At 41.6% G+C, this 23111-nt stretch overlaps 1 protein-coding gene across 1 annotated transcript in view; it reads left to right on the top strand.

Annotated features, from left to right (window-relative positions):
- Positions 1 to 19416, top strand: part of DPY19L3 (dpy-19-like 3 (C. elegans)) — an 83298-nt gene extending 63882 nt beyond the window's left edge. The window contains exons 15-18 of the mRNA XM_011995250.1: positions 1949 to 2031; positions 11058 to 11190; positions 13854 to 14012; positions 15606 to 19416. Coding sequence (XP_011850640.1) covers positions 1949 to 2031; positions 11058 to 11190; positions 13854 to 14012; positions 15606 to 15767 — 537 coding nt within the window. The 3' untranslated portion in view covers positions 15768 to 19416. The remainder of the gene's footprint in view (positions 1 to 1948; positions 2032 to 11057; positions 11191 to 13853; positions 14013 to 15605) is intronic.
- Positions 19417 to 23111: the final 3695 nt, after the last annotated feature.

The raw sequence follows: 23111 nt of genomic DNA, 5'->3' as shown, positions 1-23111 counted from the left end.
TCAGGAGAAATCCTAATGCATTCCGTTTCACTGTGTAAAATAGTTCAGATATTTCATCTCCACAAAACATATATAAAATCACAGAGAAAATAAAGATGTTATGGGTATGAGGGGTTACCCTGAAACTGAATCTGTTTTCCAACTATTCCAGCTGTTACAGACTTACCTGTAAGTAACGTGAATTCATGTTTCAAAGCCTGATTTCAGTTTTACATTGCAATTGTAATTAGGGTTTCAAAATTGCTTGTTTATACTACCAATTTTACTGTATCTCTCTTTAGGATAAGCCTATTAAAAGGAAAAAACATGTACTAGCCTCCACTCTGAAGTCAAGACTTTAGTAAAATTAGTACGTTGGTCTTGATTAACTTATTTGGATTGCTGAAATCCCTACTGTTGATTGGTAAAAACAGCAGTTAGTTAATTCAGCGCTTTCATATGGTTAAAGGAGTTTGCCACAAAATTCTCACTAGCTTTTAACATTTTCAGAATTAGTAACTTTCAAACTAGAAAAATACCTAACATTCATTGAGTTCACAGATTTCAAATATGTTTATGCTGTAAGAATTAGAGCATTTCATTAAAAAGTTGGTATTCTATTGGTTATCAAATTAATAAGGAAAAATAGATCATTGAAATATTACAAAGGTATCATTTAATCAGTAATTTTTACTACATCTCTTCCAAAAACTAGAACCAGAAGTCCTGACACCTGATATCCCATCACTAGCAATTTTCCTGATTCACCCACCCAGGAGACAAGATTTGAATGAGCAGTAAAAATGGCCAAAGATGAGATGACCAAAAAAAAAGTGATAGGTCTCAAACACAGCCAGAGATCAATCAAGTGCTGCTTTAATTCTACTAGTGGTTCTTAAATAAAAGTATTCTATTTTCTATGTCAGTGGAGCATACATACGTTGTCACTGGTGTTCTGTGCTAATATGTGAAATGAATTCTGCCTTTAACCTTAGGATATATATAGATATGATCAAGTCTTTTTAGTCAACTGTCATTTGATAAAAACAATTAAGATTTAGTTAATTGTTGAATTAAATGGACTTAAGGTATTAGATAAGTGGGTTATTCAGAGAGTAGTTTTTATATTTTATTTACAAAATCTTAAGTAACTCAAGTTGACCAGGAGGCACCAAGTGGTATAAATAGAACCGGATGTACCAGATTGTCCTGGAGAGCCCTACATTTAAAGATTCTTCTCTCTCATTGTACCAGCAATTATATTAATATATGTCAAACCATTTGACCAGATTTCTAGTACAAAAATACAATCATGCTATTATGAAATGAAAAGGGGGCTGGATTTGGAGCCAGGGTCCAGGTTGTAGCTCTGCCACTTGTGACTTGGTCAAGTCAGATACCTCTCTGAGCCGCAGTTTCCACACTTCTAAATGAAAAATAAATCCCAGTGGGTGATGCTGCCTGTTGCGTCATCCATGTCATGGGTTATTGTGAGGATAAAACAATGCCATATTCTAAAACATTTTTGCAGCCATAAAACGGCTCTGTCTTCTACAGGATACATTCTACTTTTGGGGGTAAATTGCGTGGTATTAGTTAATTACATATTCCTAACGGACTCTGAGCTTTCTCATGGTTGGCATTTTTGTCATGTCAAGATAATGTTTTGTCAGGTATTAACATCACATACAATAGCATTTTTATTGGAGCAAGCTAAAAGGCTCATTTTTTAAAGTTGGCGATACCTCTCATCCTGATTAGCTTCAGATGAAGATAATTTCAGACACTTCCCAGACTCCAGTTCCCTTGCATTAGGAGGGTTGCTGCAGAGGTGAAATAGTTGTATATTCCAGTTGCCATGTTTGTTTAGTTCACACATTATATTCAGTTTATCTTTTTTTTCATTTAATCTTAGTGATAGTTGTGGGTATAGGGGTGGATTTTGTTTTTGTTTTGTTTTTAATTTCAGTTCTGGCCAGGAATGATGGATGAACTCTCCGAGTTGAGAGAATTCTATGATCCAGATACAGTGGAGCTGATGAACTGGATTAAGTAAGAGGATTTTTTTTAACTTTTAAAATTGTAAGTGCCTTTTAAGAGTCACTATAGACCACATTTGATTTTGGGGGTTTTTTGTTTGTTTCTGAATCTAATTATGAAGAAACATTCGTCCTTACTAAATTTTTCTTTAAAACTCCATAATTGAAAATAACGTCTTTCTATTCAAGAAATATTCTCTCCAACTGTATCTCATGAAGAAAGGGAAAATACCCATTTGGAGAGGAAAACAATTTCAATAAAGACATTTCAAACCACTGACAGAAATGGCAATAAAAGTTTACTTATAGTATCTGTTGAAACTTAAAACTTTATGTCTCTGCCAATTTTATCTTTATTATTTTCATTTTAATACCATTCTGATTTTCTACTAATGGTGACACTTCAAAGTATTCTTTCTGGCCAGTCACAATGGCTCACGCCTGAAATCCCAGCATTTTGGGGGGGCTGAGGTGGGCTTATCACCCGAGGTCAGTAGTTCAAGACTAGCCTGGCCAACATGATGAAACCCCTTCTGTCTCTACCAAAAATACAAAAATTAGCCAGGCAGGTGCCTATAGTCCTAGCTACTCAGGAGGCTGAGGCAGGAAAATCACTTGAACTCGGGAGGGGGAGGTTGCAGTGAGCCGAGATTGCGCTACCACACTTCATCCTGGGCGACAGAGCGAGACACTCTGTCAAAAAAAAAAAGGAAAGGAAAGGAAATATTCTTCCCTCATTAATTATTTTTAAATTATACTGTAAACTCCAGTTAAGTAGAGGCTCATGCCAGCTCAGTGCAGATTTTATGTTAACTCATCATATTGCCAAAGCTTAGGACCAGGGAAAGTTTTAGATACAAAACCTGGCACTTTCCGTCTTGAATATAATGCTTTAGTGTCCTGTTGGCTCTTATTTCTTCTGACACTTTGTTGTTTTGCCTCAGCATTCAGCATCTGAATGAAATTTGTGTATTTCAAAGCTTTATTAACAAAACCTGCCTCCCACCAGCAAAAATAAACTTTTCTACCTGGAGCACCATTCCTATGCCCTGGAACACTGTATTTCCCTACTTTTAACCAGAAAGCCTTATTCACACGTAAATAGAGGCTGCGCATCACATGTGGTGCCTTCTGAAAACATTGGCTGGATTGGCTGCATCACTTGGGATGTTAGTGGCCATTTCAGCACCTGTCCATGGCTAACATCAGCCCTGAGTGTCTGCAGAGATGGTCAGTGCTTGATAGCCGAGGCCTTCTAGGGCAACGCGTGGATCTCATAGAGATTTATGTCTAAAACATACCCGTGGCTTTGGTCCTAATATCGGGCTGGGTGTGACTAGATTCAGTCAATATAATTTTTCACATATTTCTAGTGCTGAGAAGAGCAGTAAGCCGTGCTTTGTCTTTATTTATTTAATTTTAAATCATGCCAGACAATTACAGAGTAAATAATTCCTTCAGTATTTATTATGTACAGGAAAAGAGAGTTATTCATGTAAAGGAAAGCTAATTTTGCATTAACTATAGTCAGCTGGAAATTTATGACGTACATCTGAAGTTGAGGCTGATATTTTCTATTTTCAGGACTCTACTGTTGAAATTAATGCTGGAGGACCCCTGCTTTCTGGTAGCATCCTGAAGGTGGTGGGTCTTCCCGATCTCCTTAGATGAGCACCATAAACACCCCAGTCTTTCAGGAATTAATTATAAAGTCATTAAAAATGTATTGTAGCAGAGCCCCAGGCTATCTTTGGCAGTCTTAGACTAGATATATTTATTTGTAGTGCCTTTATTTTTATATTTTTCCCCACAGAAAATTAAAGTAACATTTCTGGCTGTGAAAAATTGTGGATGAGAGATGATTCCAGGTGTAAAGAAGAGAATACAAGTGTCCTATTTCCCTTGTTTGGGAGGTGATGTTCACTCTTCAGACCCTCCTTTTGTTAACAGCTCCTCTCCCTGTAGTGCCTTTGTAGTAGACATACTCTTTTAGCTTTTTTTTTTTTCTCAGCAACTGAAGGATTTGCATTGTTCCAAAAAATTTGTTCTATTGTGATCTAGTCTCGGCTTTTTCCCCTAAAATTCTTCAAATCTAAATAATATTTTTGTAAAACCAGCTGCTTGGCATGTTTGCAAAGTAAGCGTAAGTGGTGATGAATGTATGCCAAAATAGGGTCTATGTAGACATCAAATATGTTTGTTTAAATCAACACTCAAATCCACACTGGCCTGTAAGGCGTGGATTCCAAACGCAAGTGACTGCCTTAATATTCTTTTAACCTGCCCTGATTTCTTCTGTTTTTGAGACATAAAATATGACCTTCAAGTTTCACCTCACTGCTTTGATTAGTCACACGGTATCCATGTTATTAGCAAGTATGAATTGTGCTGGAGAAAAGGCTGCGGCCTAAGGACTCTTTCAAATGCATGGGCTGCGTCTGAAAGAGTCCCAAGATGCCTGGCAGAGAACCAGCACTGTCCCTGAGGGCTGCCTCTGTCCTCCCCTGCCTGTCTTCCTGTCTGCCCTGTTCCCAGACAGTCAAAGCAGACGCACTCAAATGTCTGTCTTCTGCCCATGCAGTCATCACGGCATCTGTCGGACAGGGGCACAGCCTCCATTATGGGAGGGATGGCTGCCCTTGGGATGAATCACCACTGGAGAAATAGTGGCCTGCAGAAACCCTGGGGACACCTCAAGTGACCCTCCATTTTGGCACACAGCACCCCTTATGTGAAGTGTTAAAAAGAAGCTTATCCGTCCTCTTCATCACTCACATACCTGGAAGTGTCCTTGCTGCTGGGGAAAGCCACACCCCGCACAAGGTGTCACTATGGTGCTCCTGGACACAGGGCTTCAGCTCAGAGATTCAGGCTTTCCAAGTATTCTCGGAGGGCTTCGCTGCTTTGAGGGTAAATTGAAAGATGTAGTTGCCTCAGTGGGAGTTGGTTCTTTCCTTTTCAGAGGCGGAAGAGATATCCTCAAGGGAAAACAAAGGGCATTACTCGAGGGGAACACTTAAAATGAGAAGGTTCATACCCAAGGAATTGGATTCCTATGAAGAGGCTTAAAGCCTTAACTAATTTATAAAGTTATTCCACATCTGAAGTTGTGCACTTGTTAATAGAGTTCAGCAGATGTTCATTGAGCACCAGCTGTGTATGGGCACCGCGTGAAGTGTGTGGATGCAGGTGGCACTCCACTGCAGCTGCCTCTCACTGGAGTAACTGCTGGGCTTCGCCTCAGCACAGTTGCCCTCATTCTTCTCTCCCGGATTCTCACTCTCTACTCCATTTTAAGATCTTCAGTGGCTTAGCAAGTTCAGTGGGAAAGTTTTTTTTTAGATTTCTAATTTTAATAATAGAAAATGTTTTATGCTTTCCTATCTTTAGCTCCTAAAAGGAGTAGAGATTGAAGTTTCAGAATGAAACCAAGAGTGTTTAGGGATTAAGTTGCTCTTTATTACAAGGATGTTGTGACATTTGACATGTTGTTAAAGTCAGGGCCCCAGGCTGCAGTAGCCCCAGCTGCCTTCCCTAAGAGCTGGGAAGCATGCCCAGCCTTCCACACCCCAGCTTTTGTGCATTCACCTGTCTGCTGCTCTCCACAATACACCGATGCATTGCATGCCTTGTTTTCAAGCAGATTTAAATGCATATATTCATATTTACCCTTCTCTCCTGATAAGGTTTCCTGGATACAAAATTAAAAACTTGGAATTTTTTTTTTTTTTCCTTCTGGTATCTCTTTCAGCAAAAGTCAGGCGGTAGTTTTAAAGGTTTTCTGTGTGATTGGAAAGCACGTTTACCTCAGCAAGGCCGAATGCAACCACAATCTGTGGTTTCCACCTTGTTTCTTTGTGTCCTTGAATGTTTCATTTTTCGTTCCTGAAAATTTTCTTCTGACATTTTGCAAATAAGATAGACAGATCTATAGATGTGCATATTTTGAGGGATGACATTTTAGCTACTTCACTTTAGGAGACTTTCACTGGAAATAGTCTCTTTCCAGTAATGAAACCTGCGTGTGCAGTATTTTCTCGATGGGTCTGAAAAAATGGACCAACTTTCTTTCACATTTAAGCAAAGCAGAAAGTGAGTGTATATTTTAAATATGATGTAGGCTAAGTTCAGACCTTAAATGCCTATAAGCCTCTTTTCTATTTAATGAATCATTTTATAGTATTTGCGTAATTCTATAAATTTTTGAAGTGTAGATAAAGCAAATGTTCACACATTATATTATAATGCTCAGTTTCCCCATTAGTTCAACAGCAATTAACTTGTTGAAGCTTAGAGCTTCAAAAATAAATGAGATTATCTGTTCAAAATGCCATCAGGTCTTCCTGGAATGACATTTAAATTATATAATGTAAATCCATTTGACCTGTGAGTCCTTGTCATTATTTAGTGACATTTCTTACAGAACAAATTGTGTGCAGGTTGGGCAGCCTGCTATGGAGCTTGGCAGAGAGCTATAAAAACAAATTATCCTTTCATTTTATACATCATTTGTTCAAACATTTGTAAAAATTGCTTTGTTTTTCTATAATAGAGAAATGTCATTCAATGGTTAAAAGCACATTAGCTATTTTAGATACAGACCACAGACTGTATCAGGCAAGAGTGTGTGTGAAGGAAGAGCACCCAGCATTATGTCCATCACTGCGCGTGCTTTCAGCTAAGGACAACGAATCCCTTCTCCCTTTGCCTGCTAAATTTACCACAAAATAGAAAGGACAGTGAATATAAGTATCTTTTTAAGTTTAGAAATGTGTGATTGTTTCTCATTTTGTTCCACTTTGCTTGTAGCTTTTCCTTTGGCATTTGTCTTACGGGTAGAGTGAAGTATTGGAAGTAGCAGTGCTATTTCCCAGGTTTACCACGGAGCTGGCATATCAGACAAGGCCACATGGCACAGAGGAAAGAAGCATCATCCCTACTGTCCTCAGAAGTCAGTCATTTTCAAATAAGTGTTATTTTTTGTTTTATTTTATTCTATTTTATTTTTTAGACTGAATCTCTGTCACCCAGGCTGTAGTGCAGTGGCGTGATTTCGGCTCACTGCAACCTTCACCTTGCAGGTTCAAGCGATTCTCCTGCCTCAGCCTCCCATGCAGCTGGGACTACAGGCAGGCGCCACCACACTTGGCTAATTTGTGTATTTTTGGTAGAGATGGGGTTTCACCATGTTGGCTAGGCTGGTCTCGAACTCCTGACCTCAAGCAGTCTACCCATCTCAGCCTCCCAAAGTGTTAGGATTACAGGCGTGAGCTGCTACACCCAGCCAGAAGTATTATTTTTAATTCATCTTATAGGCATGAGGATATGCGTATTTTACTGCTTTAAAATAAAGCCACATCCTCAGTGAAAGAGTATGTTAACAATCCAGAGGATTGTGGCACTAACACATTAAACAGAGATACTTCTTTTAAACTTTCTGACTTTTGCTGATAAGGCCAGACATTAAGAAAGTCACAACTTAATGAGCTTTATTCCACTTTTTATCTCATTCCCCTGAGCAGCCATGTGTCACTCGCTCTGCTGGTGATGGCCCTGCCATTGCCTTGGGGCTGTACCTGCCAGGGGCGAGGGGTGGGAGCCACTCAAGAGCTCTTAGAGCTTGCCCAGGAGAGAGCATCTTCAGTGACTGCTGTTTCATTTCCAGCTTAGCTGAAGGCCTGCAGTGAGCATTAGTAAATATGTGATAGACTAGGCTCACTACAGCACTGGGTTATTTTGAAGTGTCTGTCTGTAATGGGACCTGTTAAGTAAGCTTTTTTCTTTTTATGAGATGGAGTTTCGCTCTGTTGCCCAGGCTGGAGTGCAGTGGCACGATCTTGGTTCACTGCAACTTCTGCCTCCCAGGTTCAAGTGATTCTCCCTCCTCAGGCTCCTGAGTAGCTGGCATTACAGGCGCCCACCACCACGCCTGGCTAAGTTTTGTATTTTTAGTAGAGACAGATTTCACCATATTGGCCAGGCTGGTCTCAGACTACTGACCTCAAGTGATCTCCCCATCTTGGCCTCCCAAAGTGCTGGGATTACAGATATGAGCCACCACACCTGGCCTAAGTAAGCTTCTTGAAGGCAGGTTGTCATACCGTGTTTGCCAGCCCAGCACGTAGTAGACCCTCGGCAATATTGTTTGAATAAAGAAAGAACTTTATAACTCCCTAGAGGGCAGTTTAGGACTTTGGGCATTTAAGCCTTTGTGAACTCTTAATTCATCCAAGGCCTATGATTATAGTCCAGGAGGCAGGCTGAAACCTTGTTCGTTAGCTGTGGCTGGATAACAAGGCCTGTCATCTTATCTCTGCTGTGATTATAAAATGCATGCTACACATAGCTTTGTGCATCTTCTTGGTGCTGAAGCTACACAGAGATTCCTATTATACATTCAAAACGGTGATGGTGAGACAGTCTTGTGATTGGAATGGATGTTGTAAGCTCAGCTGCCGGGTTTGTCTTTTGTGTAGAAGGCCAGCTTGGCACTGTTCAGGCAGTAAGACTACAAACCAGGATCACTCACCCCTGATAGCTCTCGCCTCCACCTCCTGCTCTGCCAGGCGTGGAAACCAGACTCATGTTCTTTCTGCATCTTAAATCTGTCTAGTTCAGAGGACCAAAGACAGCCACTTTTTGGCACGGATGTGTCAAGTTATCGTATCATTGATTGCTGTGGAATGGTTCGTGCCAGTTGAGAGTATTCAAAGGAAAGAAGCCTGGCTTGGAAAAATGGTGGCACTTGTAAAAATTAGTATTTGTTCGTACTTGTTTCCTTTAGCATTACACTCTAGGTGAGGGTAGCACAGTACACAAGGCCCAGAGTAAGTGTTTAGTAAGTGTCAGTTGAATTAAACTGAATTTCAGTAAATCCTTTCACTAAGGAATTCTGGGCACCTTCATTGCATTTTCATTGAAACCCTCTTATTCCTCTGACCACGTGGGACAAAATGTGAGACAGTCCCTGTAATTTGTTGGTACGGAGGACAGAGCTAACATCTATTTGTTCTTGTGTTCCTGGGTCTGTCAGAATGACAAGCTCTCAAGTGCAGCCAAGCTCACATGAAACTTTTTTCCTGCTGGAATCCGCATTCTAGACTCTGGCATGGGAGAGGGGATGCATATTATGTGTCATTATGTATGCTCATTGTCATTCCAGCCACTTTTTTTCCTCACTTAAGAACGCTTATTGGAATGCGAGTGAATGAGAGTGTCATTGTTAGAAAGAAAATCTTGAATTTTTCAAAAGTAAACTATTTGTAAATGTCACAACTTGAATTGTAGGATGTCTTGCTTGTAGACATCCAAGGCCTCTGTTGGATGGCGTTCACGCTGGAGTCTTAGCACTGAGTTGGAATAAATAAAACATCCTGGTGGGATGTATGAATGTGATGAGGCTTCTCTTAGAAACCGCAGCACCAGAGCTAGTTGCGTGCCCTGCTCCAAAACCATGGAGAACAGCCTGCCGTGGCTTTTTCTGCAAAGGATGTTGAATTTTAATGATTTTAAATAAACTCCTCACAACCATCTTCCTCATTTTAGTTCAGTCCAGCAGGCACAGACTCCTCTCAACACAAGAAGGATAAACGCATCCCGCAGTGTCCTCAGTGGGCCTCTGTGGGAAATTCTGCACTCAGGAGAATCCCTGGAAGAGAGCTCTTAGGGCCTCCTGAGAAATTAACTCCTTGACCGCTTGCAAGCGACCCTCAGATTTCAGGGAAAAAAAAAAAAAAAAAGGAAAGGAATTAAATCAGCTACTATGATTCCTTTTTTCCAGGGAGGAAAAAGGAAAAATGCTTTCCCGGTATTCTGGGAGTCTTTTCTTAGTCCTTAGTCCCTGCCCCTCACACCCATGGGAGGCGGAGAATCGTAGTGTGGTGGGAGCTAGAAAGCGAGTTTGTGCCATAATACTAGGGTGCCCTGTGTTCCTTAAACTGCATATAGTTTCTCATAATCAGGACTAAAGAAAAGTTATGTGTAAAATATTTGCGTTTTCACATCGGAAGTATTGTGTATCCCCCATATTGAGTAATAAGATATTGGCTATTTCAGAATCTTGTTTCTATGGGGTTTTTTTGTTTGTTTGTTCGTTTGTTTGTTTTGAGACGGAGTCTCGCTCTGTCGCCCAGGCTGGAGTGCAGTGGCTGGATCTCAGCTCACTGCAAGCTCCACCTCCCGAGTTTACGCCATTCTCCTGCCTCAGCCTCTCAAGTAGCTGGGACTACAGGCGCCTGCCACCACGCCCGGCTAGTTTTTTGTATTTTTTTAGTAGAAACGGGTTTCACCGGGTTAGCCAGGATGGTCTCGATCTCCTGACCTCGTGATCCACCCGTCTCGACCTCCCAAAGTGCTGGGATTACAGGCTTGAGCCACCGCGCCCGGCCCCATGTTTTTTGTTATTGCTGCTAATTCTGTTTTTATTTTTGGTAGTATCTGTGATTTTTTTCCTTATTGCTTTTTTAAGCAAAAACCCTTGGAATTGACATATTATCACCTGCAGTTTCTGGCTTGATTTGTTATATGTTGCTTTAGGTAGCCCTTTTATTAGGTTGGATACACAAGCAGTGGCAGTCTTTTAGGTTATTTTTGTTAGACTCTGCCCCTCTGGAACAACAGCAAGAGAGGACTGTGGGTCTTGGCCTAGAAGTCTGAACTCAAAAGCTACACTGCCTGCCTTCTAAGACAATTCCTTATAAAGGTAAACCTAGCAAAACAGTAAGAGGCTTCCCCACTGCTATTCTGGTGAACAGTCAAAAACAGATACAAAACGTTGTTGTAAAAAATGTGGGACTGGTGCAAAAGTAATTGAGGTTTCTACCATTGAAAGTAATGGCAAAAACCGCAATTACTTTTGCACTCACTGGTTTGAGTGGAAGTCAAAACCCAAGCAAACTCCCGTTTTTGTTTTTGTTTTTCCCTGATTCATAACTCTTTGTAACATAGCTGGATTCTTTTGAAAGAGTTTGATATTGTCTTCTTTGTTGTCTTTAAGGACCTCTTAACAGTGGGATTAATTCAGACTCTAAAATCTTTCAGCTCTAACACTCCAAGAAAGGCTGTGTTTGCGGGCAGCATGCAGTTGCTGGCCGGAGTCAAGCTGTGCACGGGAAGGACCCTAACCAACCACCCGCACTACGAAGACAGCAGCCTGAGAGAGCGGACCAGAGCGGTGAGGGTTCCCTGTGCCTCCCCTTGCTTCTTGTGGCCAGCCATGGGCTGCATGTCCCTATGTGTGGTAAAGATGGGGCTGAATGCTGCACCCTCCAGCATTAGGTTAGGAGGGTGTGTTAGTCTGTTTTCACGCTACTGATAAAGGCATACCCAACACTGGGCAATTTACAGAAGAAAGAGAGGTTTAATGGACTTACAGTTCCACATGGCTGGGGAGGCCTCACAATCACGGCAGAAGGCAAGGAAGAGCAAGTCATGTCATACATGGATGGCAGCAGGCAAAGAGAGAGCTTGTGTAGGGAAACTCCCCCTTATAAAACCATCAGATCTCGTGAGATTTATTCACTACCACGAGAACAGCACGGGAAAGACTTGCCCCCATGATTCAGTTACCTCCCACCGGGTCCCTCCCACAACATGTGGGAATTCAAGATGTGATTTGGGTGGGGACACAGCCAAACCATATCAGAGGGGAAATCAGAGCATAAGTGCACAGGGCTCACATCTCCTGGTTCGGGACCTCTGCCTGCCCACATCCACTAAGGACGTGCTGTTAGGCCACAGGTCCTCCCCAGGGAAGAACCGAGAAGACACACGCCTTGAGACGTGCAGAAAAGAGCATTTGGGAGCAAAGCTTTTGGATTAGGGAGGGGAAGGAAAAGGAGTTGAGGCATACTGGTCACATTTCTTATGGACCATTCTGAAGTCTGGGGTTTTTGTTTTTTAATAGATAATAATAGTCTCATAGTTCAAAATTCAGAACATACAAAAGGAAATATAGTGAAAAGTGCCTCTCCCATTATTGCAGTTCTTAGTTCCCCTCCTAGGAGGCAGATAATGTTAGCAGTTTCTTGTGTCTCCTTCCACAGGTATTTCATGCGTATACAAATATGGTGGGGGAGGGTGGTGCTCCTTTCTCCATTTTAACAAAAGAAGTGGCATTCTACATTCTGCTTCTTCGGCACTTAATGTGTTTTGGAAATCATTCTATATTCAGTATATTAACAGCTTCCTTGTTATTTTTAAAGCTGCTTAATATTTTATATGGCTATGGCATATTTTATTTAGCCATTTCTGCTGTTTCCCTGTCTTTTGTGATTATATGAACAATGCTGCAGATAAATTTGTCTGCACATCACTCTTTCCAGACACAGTGTCTGTCTGTACAGCAGATTCTTGGATGTGGAAGTGGTGGGTCAGGGTTGTTGGCATCTGTAATGTAGATCGAAAGATTTATCAAGTCCTCTCTATACAGGTCATATTTGTTTACATTCAAGTCAGCAGTGCAGGAGGGTGCCTGTGTCCCTTCATCCCCACCAATCAGGTTTCAAACTCATAAATGTTTCCTAATGTCACTTTTTCATGTTGGCATTTGGAAAGTTGTTGAAAAAGTCTTGTTTTGAGGTGCTATTTGACTAGCCTGAAAGCAGATGATTTTTACTAAATCTGTTTTGTGTAAGAATCATTTGAATTTAGACTCCTGCTAAAATAGGAATTTTTTGATGGGCTCAAGTGTTCCGGATAGTTCCAAATTAACTAAGAGGATGCAGGAAAGGGGCTCCCTGGTTTTCCAGACACCAAGTTCATCCGGGGTGGCCTTTACTGCTTGAACTGGAGACTGCAGAAAAGACAGGTCAAGTGCACAGAGCGTCCTTCTGGGCATCTCCTTTCCTGTCTCGGTACTAGGGTTAGGCCCCACACGCTGAAATCCTGAAGGCCCTACGGCTCTTCATCATGACCCTGGAATCCTTGGAATGCCTTCAGTCCGAGACCTGGTGCAGGATTGTAGGACAACACAGTTGTCGCAGTAATGGCATCCTACCTCCCTACCATTTCACCCATCCGTGTGGACACATCAAGTTAGACCCTTAAGCCCAAATCAGAAATCTAGCATCGAAATCAGGGTGCAAAAAAGGAGGCAGTGCCTCTCTTCATGAACCGCCACATTCAACACCTCACAAAGTCTGTTTCCATTCCAGCCCCAGAATCTAGGACGCTCAGTTTGCATCCATCCACTAAGGGTGTGTGGCACTGGTATGAACGTGAAGGGGGCCTCCTGTGGCATTGCCCACGGTGTGCTGCAAGTGGCTCTCACCCCCAGGATGGGCGAGAGGGAGAGGAGCAGGGGGGTCTCTCAGTTAGCCAAGATGCAGTGTAGCAGGTAAAGCAGCCTGTGCTGCCCCAGCCTAGGAGCAGGGACCTTACAGGGGTCCTTCTCCCCACCTACCCGTATCAGAAGCTGGGGCTCTGCCTTACTGGGACGTGTGTCCCCCAGACTGTCCCATCGCTCTTAATGGGCCATTTTAGTCCAGGGGTCCCCTTTTTAAAAGTAGAGACTATATCTTATTTACTCAGCCCTGTCATTTACCTTGGAACAGCGCCTACTAATGAATATAGTCCTAACTTGAAGTAATACATTCTGAATCCAGATGTGTTCTTCCTGGCTCACTCTCTTCCCAAGGCCGAGCACTCACAGTGTTTTGGGAACTTCCATGCACACGCTCCAGGCCTGCAGATGAGCGCGTGCAGCATGGCCTCGGCTGGAGAGAGCACCTTGGGTGTTAGGTCTTAGACTCAGCCCTGTGAAAGGCTACATCACATAGTGAACTCCCTGGCAATTGAGTAGCATTTGCCACGTTGCATTTTTATCTCTTTTTGAAGGTTTATCAGATATATGCCAAGAGGGCACCAGAAGAAGTGCATGCCCTCCTAAGGTCCTTTGGCACCGACTACGTAATCCTGGAAGACAGCATCTGCTACGAGCGGAGGCACCACCGGGGCTGCCGACTCCGGGACCTGCTGGACATTGCCAACGGCCACGTGAGCCTGCTGCCTCTCCCTGTGTGGGGTTCCCCTGCCCCTCCTGCTCTCTCCCACTGAGTGTCCTGTGTCCACTGGTGCATTTCCACAGGCCGGCTTTCAGAGGCTAAGTTGCACTCCAGGGCAGGACTCTGATTTGAATCATAAGAATGTGCATCTTTTTATCTTTTATGTCTAGTTGAATTACGCTACAAATCAAGTATTCACTTTTTCTCTTGCTTCCTGCAGAACGCCTCTCTTGGCACTTTAGTGACTGCCACTGGGGCTGGGCAAGGAAGAGGTGAGAGGGGAGCCCTGGGTCCCCCGTGTCACACCAAACAGAGCAGCTCTGCCTTCAGCTCATTTGTATGATAGGGCTCTGCATAAAATGTATCTGTTAAGGATTTTGCTGCTATAAACAAAACCTCAGCCTTTAAACCCACTGCTCCAACGCTTCGTATTGGCTAGCCATTGCATGGCAGGGGTGGTGGGGCCCTCCTGCCCTCCAGTCTAGGTGGTGGATTCCCCCTGCCCCTCCTGCTGTCTCCCACTGAGTGTCCTGTGTCCACTGGTGCATTTCCACAGGCCGGCTTTCAGAGGCTAAGTTGCACTCCAGAGCAGAAAAGCAGTCAGCCGCTTATCCCCTCTCCCTTCTGAGGAAAGTGTTCTTGGAGCTATGCCAGGTCTCAGTAGAGCAAACATTTTTACCCTTTAGAGGTGTGAGGTGTGCTGTAATTAATGGTATGAAAGCCAATAGATATTTGTAAACAAGTTGTACAAAGTGACAAACCTAGCCTAAATTTGAAAAAAAAAAAAAATTCTTAACTGTACAAAATTTGAAATTCAGATTTTTGCCCGAGGAGAATCATAGTTCATAATTGTCTTGAGTTCAGAGGTGGTGCAGACCAAAGACATCCATTTAAGTTTTGATTTGAGTGTGACTTTTTCAGGTTATTTATTTATTTTTGGAGACAGGGTCTCACTCTGTCACTCAGACTGGAGTGCAGTGGCACGATCTTGGCTTACTGCAGCCTCAACCTTCCAGGTTCAAGGGATCCTCCTACTTCAGCCTCCCAAGTAGCTGGAACCACAGGCATACATCACCATACCCAGCTAATTTTGTTTATCTTTTGTAAAGATGGGGTCTGGCTGTGTTGCCCAGATGGGTCTCAGACTCCTGATCCAAGCGATCCTCCTGCCTCAGCCTCCCAAAGTGCTGGGATTTCAGGCATGAGCCACCGCACCTGACCGAAGTGTGACTTTTTCTGATGAATTAGAGAGCTTTCTCTGATCACAGTAGTTCTCTGTATTTCATTTCTGTGAGAGAGACAGTATAGTATGTTCCTAAGAGCAAGCAGACCTGGGTTCTAGTCCTGGCTTTCCCATTAATGGGATCATCGTGTGACGCTGCACTCTCCTTCTCAGCCGTGGTCTGCACTTCTGAAGGGGGAAAAGGATGGGCCAGATGGTCTCCAAGTGCCCATGGACATTGAAATAATATAATTTAATTTCACTCACATACCATTCTTAAACCCAGTACCCATTCCTGCTCCTACTATCTTTCGTAAGTAGGATTTTCCCCCAAAATTGTATTTGGGTTTGTTTTGGTTTTAGATGATGGATGGCCCAGGAGAGAATGATCCTGATTTGAAACCTGCAGACCACCCTCGCTTCTGTGAAGAGATCAAAAGAAACCTGCCTCCCTACGTGGCCCACTTCACCAGAGTGTTCCAGAACAAAACCTTCCACGTTTACAAGCTGTCCAGAAACAAGTAGCACAGATTTCTGCCCAGTGTCTATTTTTGATACAGTGAAACTGCATCATGATGAAACTCGGTAGATGACGTTTCCTATGTAAGTAGGTAGCCCAAACCTTCAAGCTGTGATATGAGTAAGTTCTACAGTTGTTTACACAAACATTGCCATCTTTGAAAGCATCTTCTACAAGCAGAAGTCTTTTTTGTTGTGTGTCTATCTTTCTCATTAATGTTCTTTAGCCTAAATGTTGACAACTTTCTAAGAGTGACCTAAAATTGTGTTGTTGGAGAGAATGATGTGTGTTCCATGGATACCTGGATAGGCACATACCATGTTGGAAGATGAGCACCTGCTCAGGATTTGAAATACTTTTAATTTTCAGGTGGCTTAAAACAGCTATGATTGAATCAACTAGAAATGATGATCGGCTTATTTAATATGATTTCACTGGTGAAGACTAATTGGTAGCTTTCTAAAAAGCTCTTTAGTGTCCTGTTTTATCTTAAAATGTTATATTTTCCAATTGTCATGCTTTTAACATTAACAAAAAAAATCATGTTAGGGCTTTGTATCAAACATTTTGTTATACTCTGAAATGTAATGTGGAGTACTTCAGCACTATGTGTCATGTATTTGTGTGTGTGTGTGCGTGTGCACGCATGTGTTTGAATGCTGGGCACAGAAAAGTGTTACAAGTTCCATATTGTAAGTCCTTAAAGGGGCAGAAATGTATGTAGCCAAGTAGAATTTATTACATTTTAGTGTTATTATTTTAAAACTTACTGATACTCTAACCTCTCCTGCAAGTAATAGTTTTGCTTTATTTCTTACTCATTTCAATTTATTGGGTTTGCAAAATTTTGTAAACTTTTTGTGTTTTTAGCCTTTGTATTTTTTACAGCCTAGAATCTTGCAAAGTCTGAATATTTTTTAAATGTTCTATCTTAACTAGTTCACTAATACAGTATTTTTAGCAGACAGCATTTTCAGACAGCATTTTCATACCGAGTTTGACTTGTGGTCTCCAATCTTACTGAGAGGGCCCTGGTAGTGTAATTCTTTTCCTTACTAAAAGGTAACCAAGTGCCTCTAAGTCATGCTTATTTGTAAACAACAAAGAAGAATATATGTACTTGCTCAAAATTTTTTTGATAATTGCTTATATAATTAATTTCTAATGAAGAGGATATGTAAAAGTTGCTAGTAAGAACATATTATGCATTTAATTAAATCAAGATGGCTAATGGAATTAACTTTCTCCCCTGTTCTTGCCAGGTGGAAATGATTTAAGCATTTCTGCTTGCAGTTGTGTTGAAGTAAATTACCATAGACATCAAGATGGCTACATCACATTTTCAAATGATTTTATATTCAATTACTACTTATTAAGCAGCATTCAAAAAGTCTTTTACACTGTCATGTTGGACACAAGCAGACTCAGCTTTTATCAAAACTTGTTTAAATAAAAAATTGACAGTAGCTGGGTTATTAAATTATGCAACTGAAACTCCTGAATTATACCTTTTTTGTATCCCTTAATACGATTGGAGACCACTGCAGTTTAGGATAATACAGTAATAAAACGTTTTAATCAGTACTGAAACTTAATAATTAAGCCAATAATGATGCATGCCTGTTGTAGCTGACAGCATGGGTCAGTACATCCTTCAGCGAGTGCCTTACTCTAATTGAAACCAAGCACACGTAAGGTACAATATGTTAGACTCTGTGGTTTTGTTTTCAAAATCCTCTGTTATGGCTATATTTAAATTTGTTTTAAGTATTCCTGTATGTATTCATCTAAGCATTTGGGCATTTGGAGTCTTAATATACAAGAAACATGCACTTAAATTTATATGCTTATCACCGCAATGATGGCAAACAGTGATTTTTTTTCTTTTTCATAGTTTAGGTGTCATTGTTGCCAGCACCTTTAGTGCTCAGTCTTCAGTGAAAAATATAAAGTGCCAAAAAAATCTTGCAAGACAGAATCCATACTTAACACTCTTTCCAAGACACTGTGACCATGTACAGTAGAAGTTTTTATTTCCTGATGACCAAATCTATCAACGAATCATGTTATTAATAAATATTTTTAGCACTCGTCAGTATTCTCCAATGTGACCTTCTCACTGGAGTACACAGAAGGAAAGCAAAGAAGAGCATCTGACTTCTGGCTCTGGCTTACAGCCTCTCCACCAGGCCGAACGAAGCAAGAGACCCACGGCGGCAGCTCCCTGCCACTCAGACCTGGTTGGTGATAGCCTCAAAGAATGGCTCTGTTTTCTGTTGATAGAAAACCCACTTGATTTTGCTTCTGAGTTAGCAATCAGAAGACCCTCTAAGTACAATAGAAGTGCTCTTAACGGACTCTGCCTATGTGACTCCCAGGCCCCGGAGTCTCCATCTCTCTCGTAAGCCACCTGCCCCAGCACAGCTGGAGGCTGCTCTCTAGTGTTCTCAGTGCTCCGGCTCCCTCCCTTGAGTTGTGCGCCCGTCCCAAACTACTACATGCAAGCTCTGCTTCCTCTTGTAAGTACACAACTCAGTTAAGTATTTACGTACACGTAGAAAATACGGGTGTGAAAAGAAAGAGCTTTCTGCAAAAATTAAGTTGAATGCTTTGGTAAGAAGTGATAAAGGCTAGTTGCCAATAAAAGTCGCTTTTAAATTAGGTGTGGCTGGGAAAATTATAAGATATTGGGGAAAATACACAAATCAAGAAAATTTCTGAGATTAGATTGCTTCATAGATTTATTTAAGTACTCATCTCACCTTTTAAAACTCTAAACCGAGAAGAAGGGACCCAAATCATGTTATCAGTGTGATTTATGTGAGAAGTAGAACTATAGTCATTGGACCCTTAGGCAAAGGAAAAACTCATGTCTTTATATCAGAAGATCAGCAAACGAATGTACAGTTACACAGTTGAGGTTATGATTCCCTAGTTTAACCTACTTTATTAAATGACCAACTACTGATACTGATCACAGTAGTTATTAGAGATTCTAATTCAGTTGGAAGGTTCTAATCACTTTATTACAGGCATTTGAAAAATAGGGATTCATTTCAAGTATATTAGCCAGGAGCATAGTTAGATGTTACCCAGGCCGTTTGTCATCGTGTTAATGGTGATTTTCCTGACCCTTGTGAGATCAGCGTGACAGGTGTGTGTGTGTTTGTGTTGGTGTGGGTGTGTGTTTTTGGTTGGATGCTGCCAGGTGGCAAAGGCATATATAAATACATCATCCGATCTGCATCTTTATTCCACGATTAAAAGTAAAAATGTCTATTCTGATTCTATATTAATTTTGTCTAAGATGTAAAAATTTTAGTTCCTCTTTGGCCAAAACCTACCTAAATTAATGTACAGATATTTGGTTTTTAAAATTTAACTCAAATCTCAAAATCAATGAAGTGTTATCAGATCCTGTATCTTGGTTAATATGCTCCCAAATACTTTAAACATGGCAGCCTTTTGGCCTAAGAGAGTGTTTGTCTGTTCGTAGAAAAAAACTTTTGAGATGAGAGAATGTCTTACTTTCTTGTGGCAATTGATTTTCTGTTTTTAACACCCTTTGGGTAAAATCTTACAAAGAGCTTTTATAATTTGTTTTACTGAATTGTATGGAGATTGTATACTAAGTAAAGCTCTTTTAAATTGCATGAGTGTCTTGCATTTCTTTGAAGGTCAAAGCCCAAGGAACCTGCTTGTTGAAGTGCATTAAATATTTGCTAAATAGAGTAAATCACTAAAGATGGGTGTGTCAGGATCTCAATTGTAACTGTTACTGTTGAGGGTGTTTATTTTTTCACATGGATTTTGGTTTGACATCTGCTTATTTGTTTCACTTGAATTCCAAGGTTATAGTTTAGATTTATAAAGAGAAGACTATTATCAGCAGAATTTATCCTTGAAGGGCTAAATGCTATTTATTTTGACCTTGAGAACAGTTTCTACTTAATTAAATTCTGAGTCTTTAGTAGTTCAGGAAGATGGGTGGTAGTGCACCTGCTTGGTTAGAGTATATAGATAACAAATGTGTTGGACTGTTACGTTCAAAGCGGAAGTTGAAATTTCAAGCAAAAATGGTCAGAAAGACAAAATGGAAAAAAACCGGCAGTGAGATCTCAAATATTCTATACTGACAGGTGGTGCCTAGCAAAATAAGAATAATAGTATAGATAAGCAAGAGATGTGGGATATGAATGAACTGAACATGGAATGGGCTGACATGGACACCAGGCACTTGACAGATGAAATGCTTTTTTTTTTTCTGCCCCTCCTTTCAGATAAGGTGTCTGAAACTCATTTCATAAACCTTTTCGTTATTATTTAGAAGTTTGCTTTGTAAGATTGTTTTTCAACATGCACATGATAGACCTATAGTATAATGTGAAGTCAATTTCATGGGTTACAACCAACATTTAAAAGGAATGGAGGGAGGGAGGGAAGGAGGAGGACAGCCCAATGTTAAATGTAAGTGCTGTTTTGTGGAAGATCTGTTCCAGTTATACATGTAGGTATTCATGTTTGGAGGGTACAGTATAAAATATATTTCTTCTGAGTTACAGTCAGGCTGAAAGCCAGGCCTTTATTAGCTGGGAGATTCTGGGAGGATGGCAGCTTGAACTTGTCTGTGCCCTTGCCCTCTGTGCTAGCAGAACTGTCTGAATGAACATTGGTGATATTAAAGAACTAGCATAATGATACAGAATGGCTGGGCTCCCGGCTAAACCCCACTGTTAAGCCTGGAACCCTGACCCTAAGTGAAAACAGCTGACCCTGTTTTTCTGCCCAAATGTTGCCTTTTGCGGCTGCCACACCCCTATCCTGTGCCCGTAAAAATACTTCAAGTGGCAGAGCAACTCAAGCAGCTGAACAGCAGGGATACAAGCCGCCAACTGGCGGGAATACAAGCAGCTGAGCAGCAGAGACTATGGATAGACCCAGCTAACTTCAGACGTGGCTTCAGGGAAAGATCACCTTCCCACACCATCCCCTTTCCAACTCCCATCCCACTGAGAGCCATTTCCATCACCCAATAAAATCATCCACATATTACTACCCTTCAGTCCATTCGTGTGACCTGATTCTTCCTGGATGCTGGACAAGAACCCAGGTGCCAAGAGGGCGGGGGCTTGGATGCTGCTGTGGGGCCCATACACAGCCTGCCTTCTGCCAGAGAGGAGCAACTGGCCAGTTCCAGCCTTCCTTCCCTCCAGTTCCTGCACTCACTTGCTCGCATACTCCCTCTCGCGAGGAGTGGCCAGCAGCAGGCTGAGTGAAACAGCCACTCCAGTTCTCACCCACGAAGGGGTTCCCTTGCTCAAGGGAACAGTCCCATCTCAATAATTCTTATATGTGATATGGACATTTTCTTAAGTTTCTTTAAAGTCATTATATTTTAAAATATGTACTGAAATATTTACAGGCAAGTGTATGTCTAGGATTTGTGTCAAAATTTTGTGGGGCATCTAGATGAAACAAATTAACAATGAAAACATATGGTTTAAGCTAGTTTGGAATTTTTTTATAATGAAAAGAGAGAAATTAAACCCAACGAAACAGACCAGGAAACTAGGAAGATAAAATTTATGAGATAGCTGAAATCAATCAATGCAACAAATAGTAAAAAGGATAAATAAATTCAAAATTCAGTTATTTTAAAATGAAGCAGATAAACACTGGGCCAACCTGTTTAAGACAAAACAACAAAAATATAAAACAGTAGAAATGTAAAAAATGTAATTCCAGAGTCAGGAATAATAATTATATGAGGATAACATATACAATTCTGTAACAAAAATAAATAACCTATAGGAAATGGGTGACTTTCTAACAAAATAGAAAATGTCAATGTGGCCTGAAAAAAGAGGTTGAAAACTTGAATAGACAAGACCCATGAAAGTTCTGGCATGGGGTTCAAAGGTCACAAAGGACATTTGGACAAGAAGGGTACACAGCCAGATTCTTTCTCACTTTTAAAGAGGGGATGACTCCCAAGTTCACTTAGTCTCAGCCATAGAATAGGGAGAGCCCCAAGTTTTAGGAAAGCTAGTCCAACTGTCACACCAAAATAACAGAGAATGTATCCGTTTTCTATTACTACATAACAAGTTACCACAAATTTTGCAGCTTGAAACAACACACGTCTATTATCTCAAGGTTTTGTGGATCAGGAGCCAAAGCACAGGTTAGCTGGGTCCTCTCCTGTCTCACAAGGCTGCAATCAAGGTATCAGCCAGGCTGCTTTCTCATCTGGAGTTAGGAGACCTCTTCCAAGTTCACGCAAGCTGGTGGCAAAATTAAATTCCTTATGCCTGGGACTGAGGCCATTAACTTGTAGAGGCCACCCCTCTCTAGGCGATTCACAGCATGACCGTTAGCCTCTTCAAGGCCATCAGAAATCATCTCTCCAGTTCCTCTTTCAAGAGTTTTTTGGCCGGGCACGGTGGCTCACACCTGTAATCCCAGCACTTTGGGAGGCCAAGGCAGGTGGATCATGAGGTCAAGAGATTGAGACCATCCTGGCTAACACAGTGAAACCCCGTGTATACTAAAAATACAAAAAATTAGCCAGGGGTGGTGATAGGCGCCTGTAGTCCCAGCTGCTCAGGAGGCTGACTCAGGAGAATGGTGTGAACTCGGGAGGTGGAGCTTGCAGTGAGCCGAGATTGCGCCACTGCACTCCAGCCTGGGCATTGCAGTGAGCTGAGATCGCGCCACTGCACTCCAGCTTGGGCGACAGAGCAAGACTGTCTCAAAAATGAAAAGGGGGGGGTTTCACCTGGTTTAAGTCAGACCCACCTTGATATAATCTCCATTTTTGTTAGCTCAAAATCAGCTTATTTGTGACCTGAATTACATCTGCAGAATCCTTTTGCTTTTGCCATATAGCCTTGCCTAATTACATAAGTAGGAGTGGCGTTTATATTCATAGGCTCATCCACACTCAAGGGGAGGGGCTCTGCAGGGCATGTTCCTCAGGCAGTGGGAATCTTGGGGGCCATCTTAGAATTCTTCGTACCACAGTTTAAAAGGACAGGATCTGGGCCAGGCATGGTGGCTCACACCTGTAATCCCAGTGCTTTGGGAGGCCAAGGCAGAATGATCACTTGAGGTCAGGAGTTCAAGATTAGCCTGGGCAACATAACAAGACCCCATCTCTACAAAATACGTGTTTTGTAAATTAGCCATGAGTGATGGCACACACCTGTAGTCCCAGTTACTCAGGAGTCTGAGGTGGGAGGATCCCTTGAGCCTAGGCATTTGAGGCAGTGGTGAGCTATGATTGCATCACTGCACTCCAGCTTGGGCAACAGAGCAAAACCCTGTCTCTTAAAAAAAAATTTAAAAGA

This window comes from Mandrillus leucophaeus, unplaced genomic scaffold, assembly GCF_000951045.1.
Source record: "Mandrillus leucophaeus isolate KB7577 unplaced genomic scaffold, Mleu.le_1.0 Scaffold48, whole genome shotgun sequence".
In the NCBI taxonomy this organism is placed as follows: Eukaryota; Metazoa; Chordata; class Mammalia; order Primates; family Cercopithecidae; genus Mandrillus; species Mandrillus leucophaeus.
Note: the sequence above shows the minus strand (reverse complement) of the source record. Positions and strands in the feature narration are given on the sequence as shown.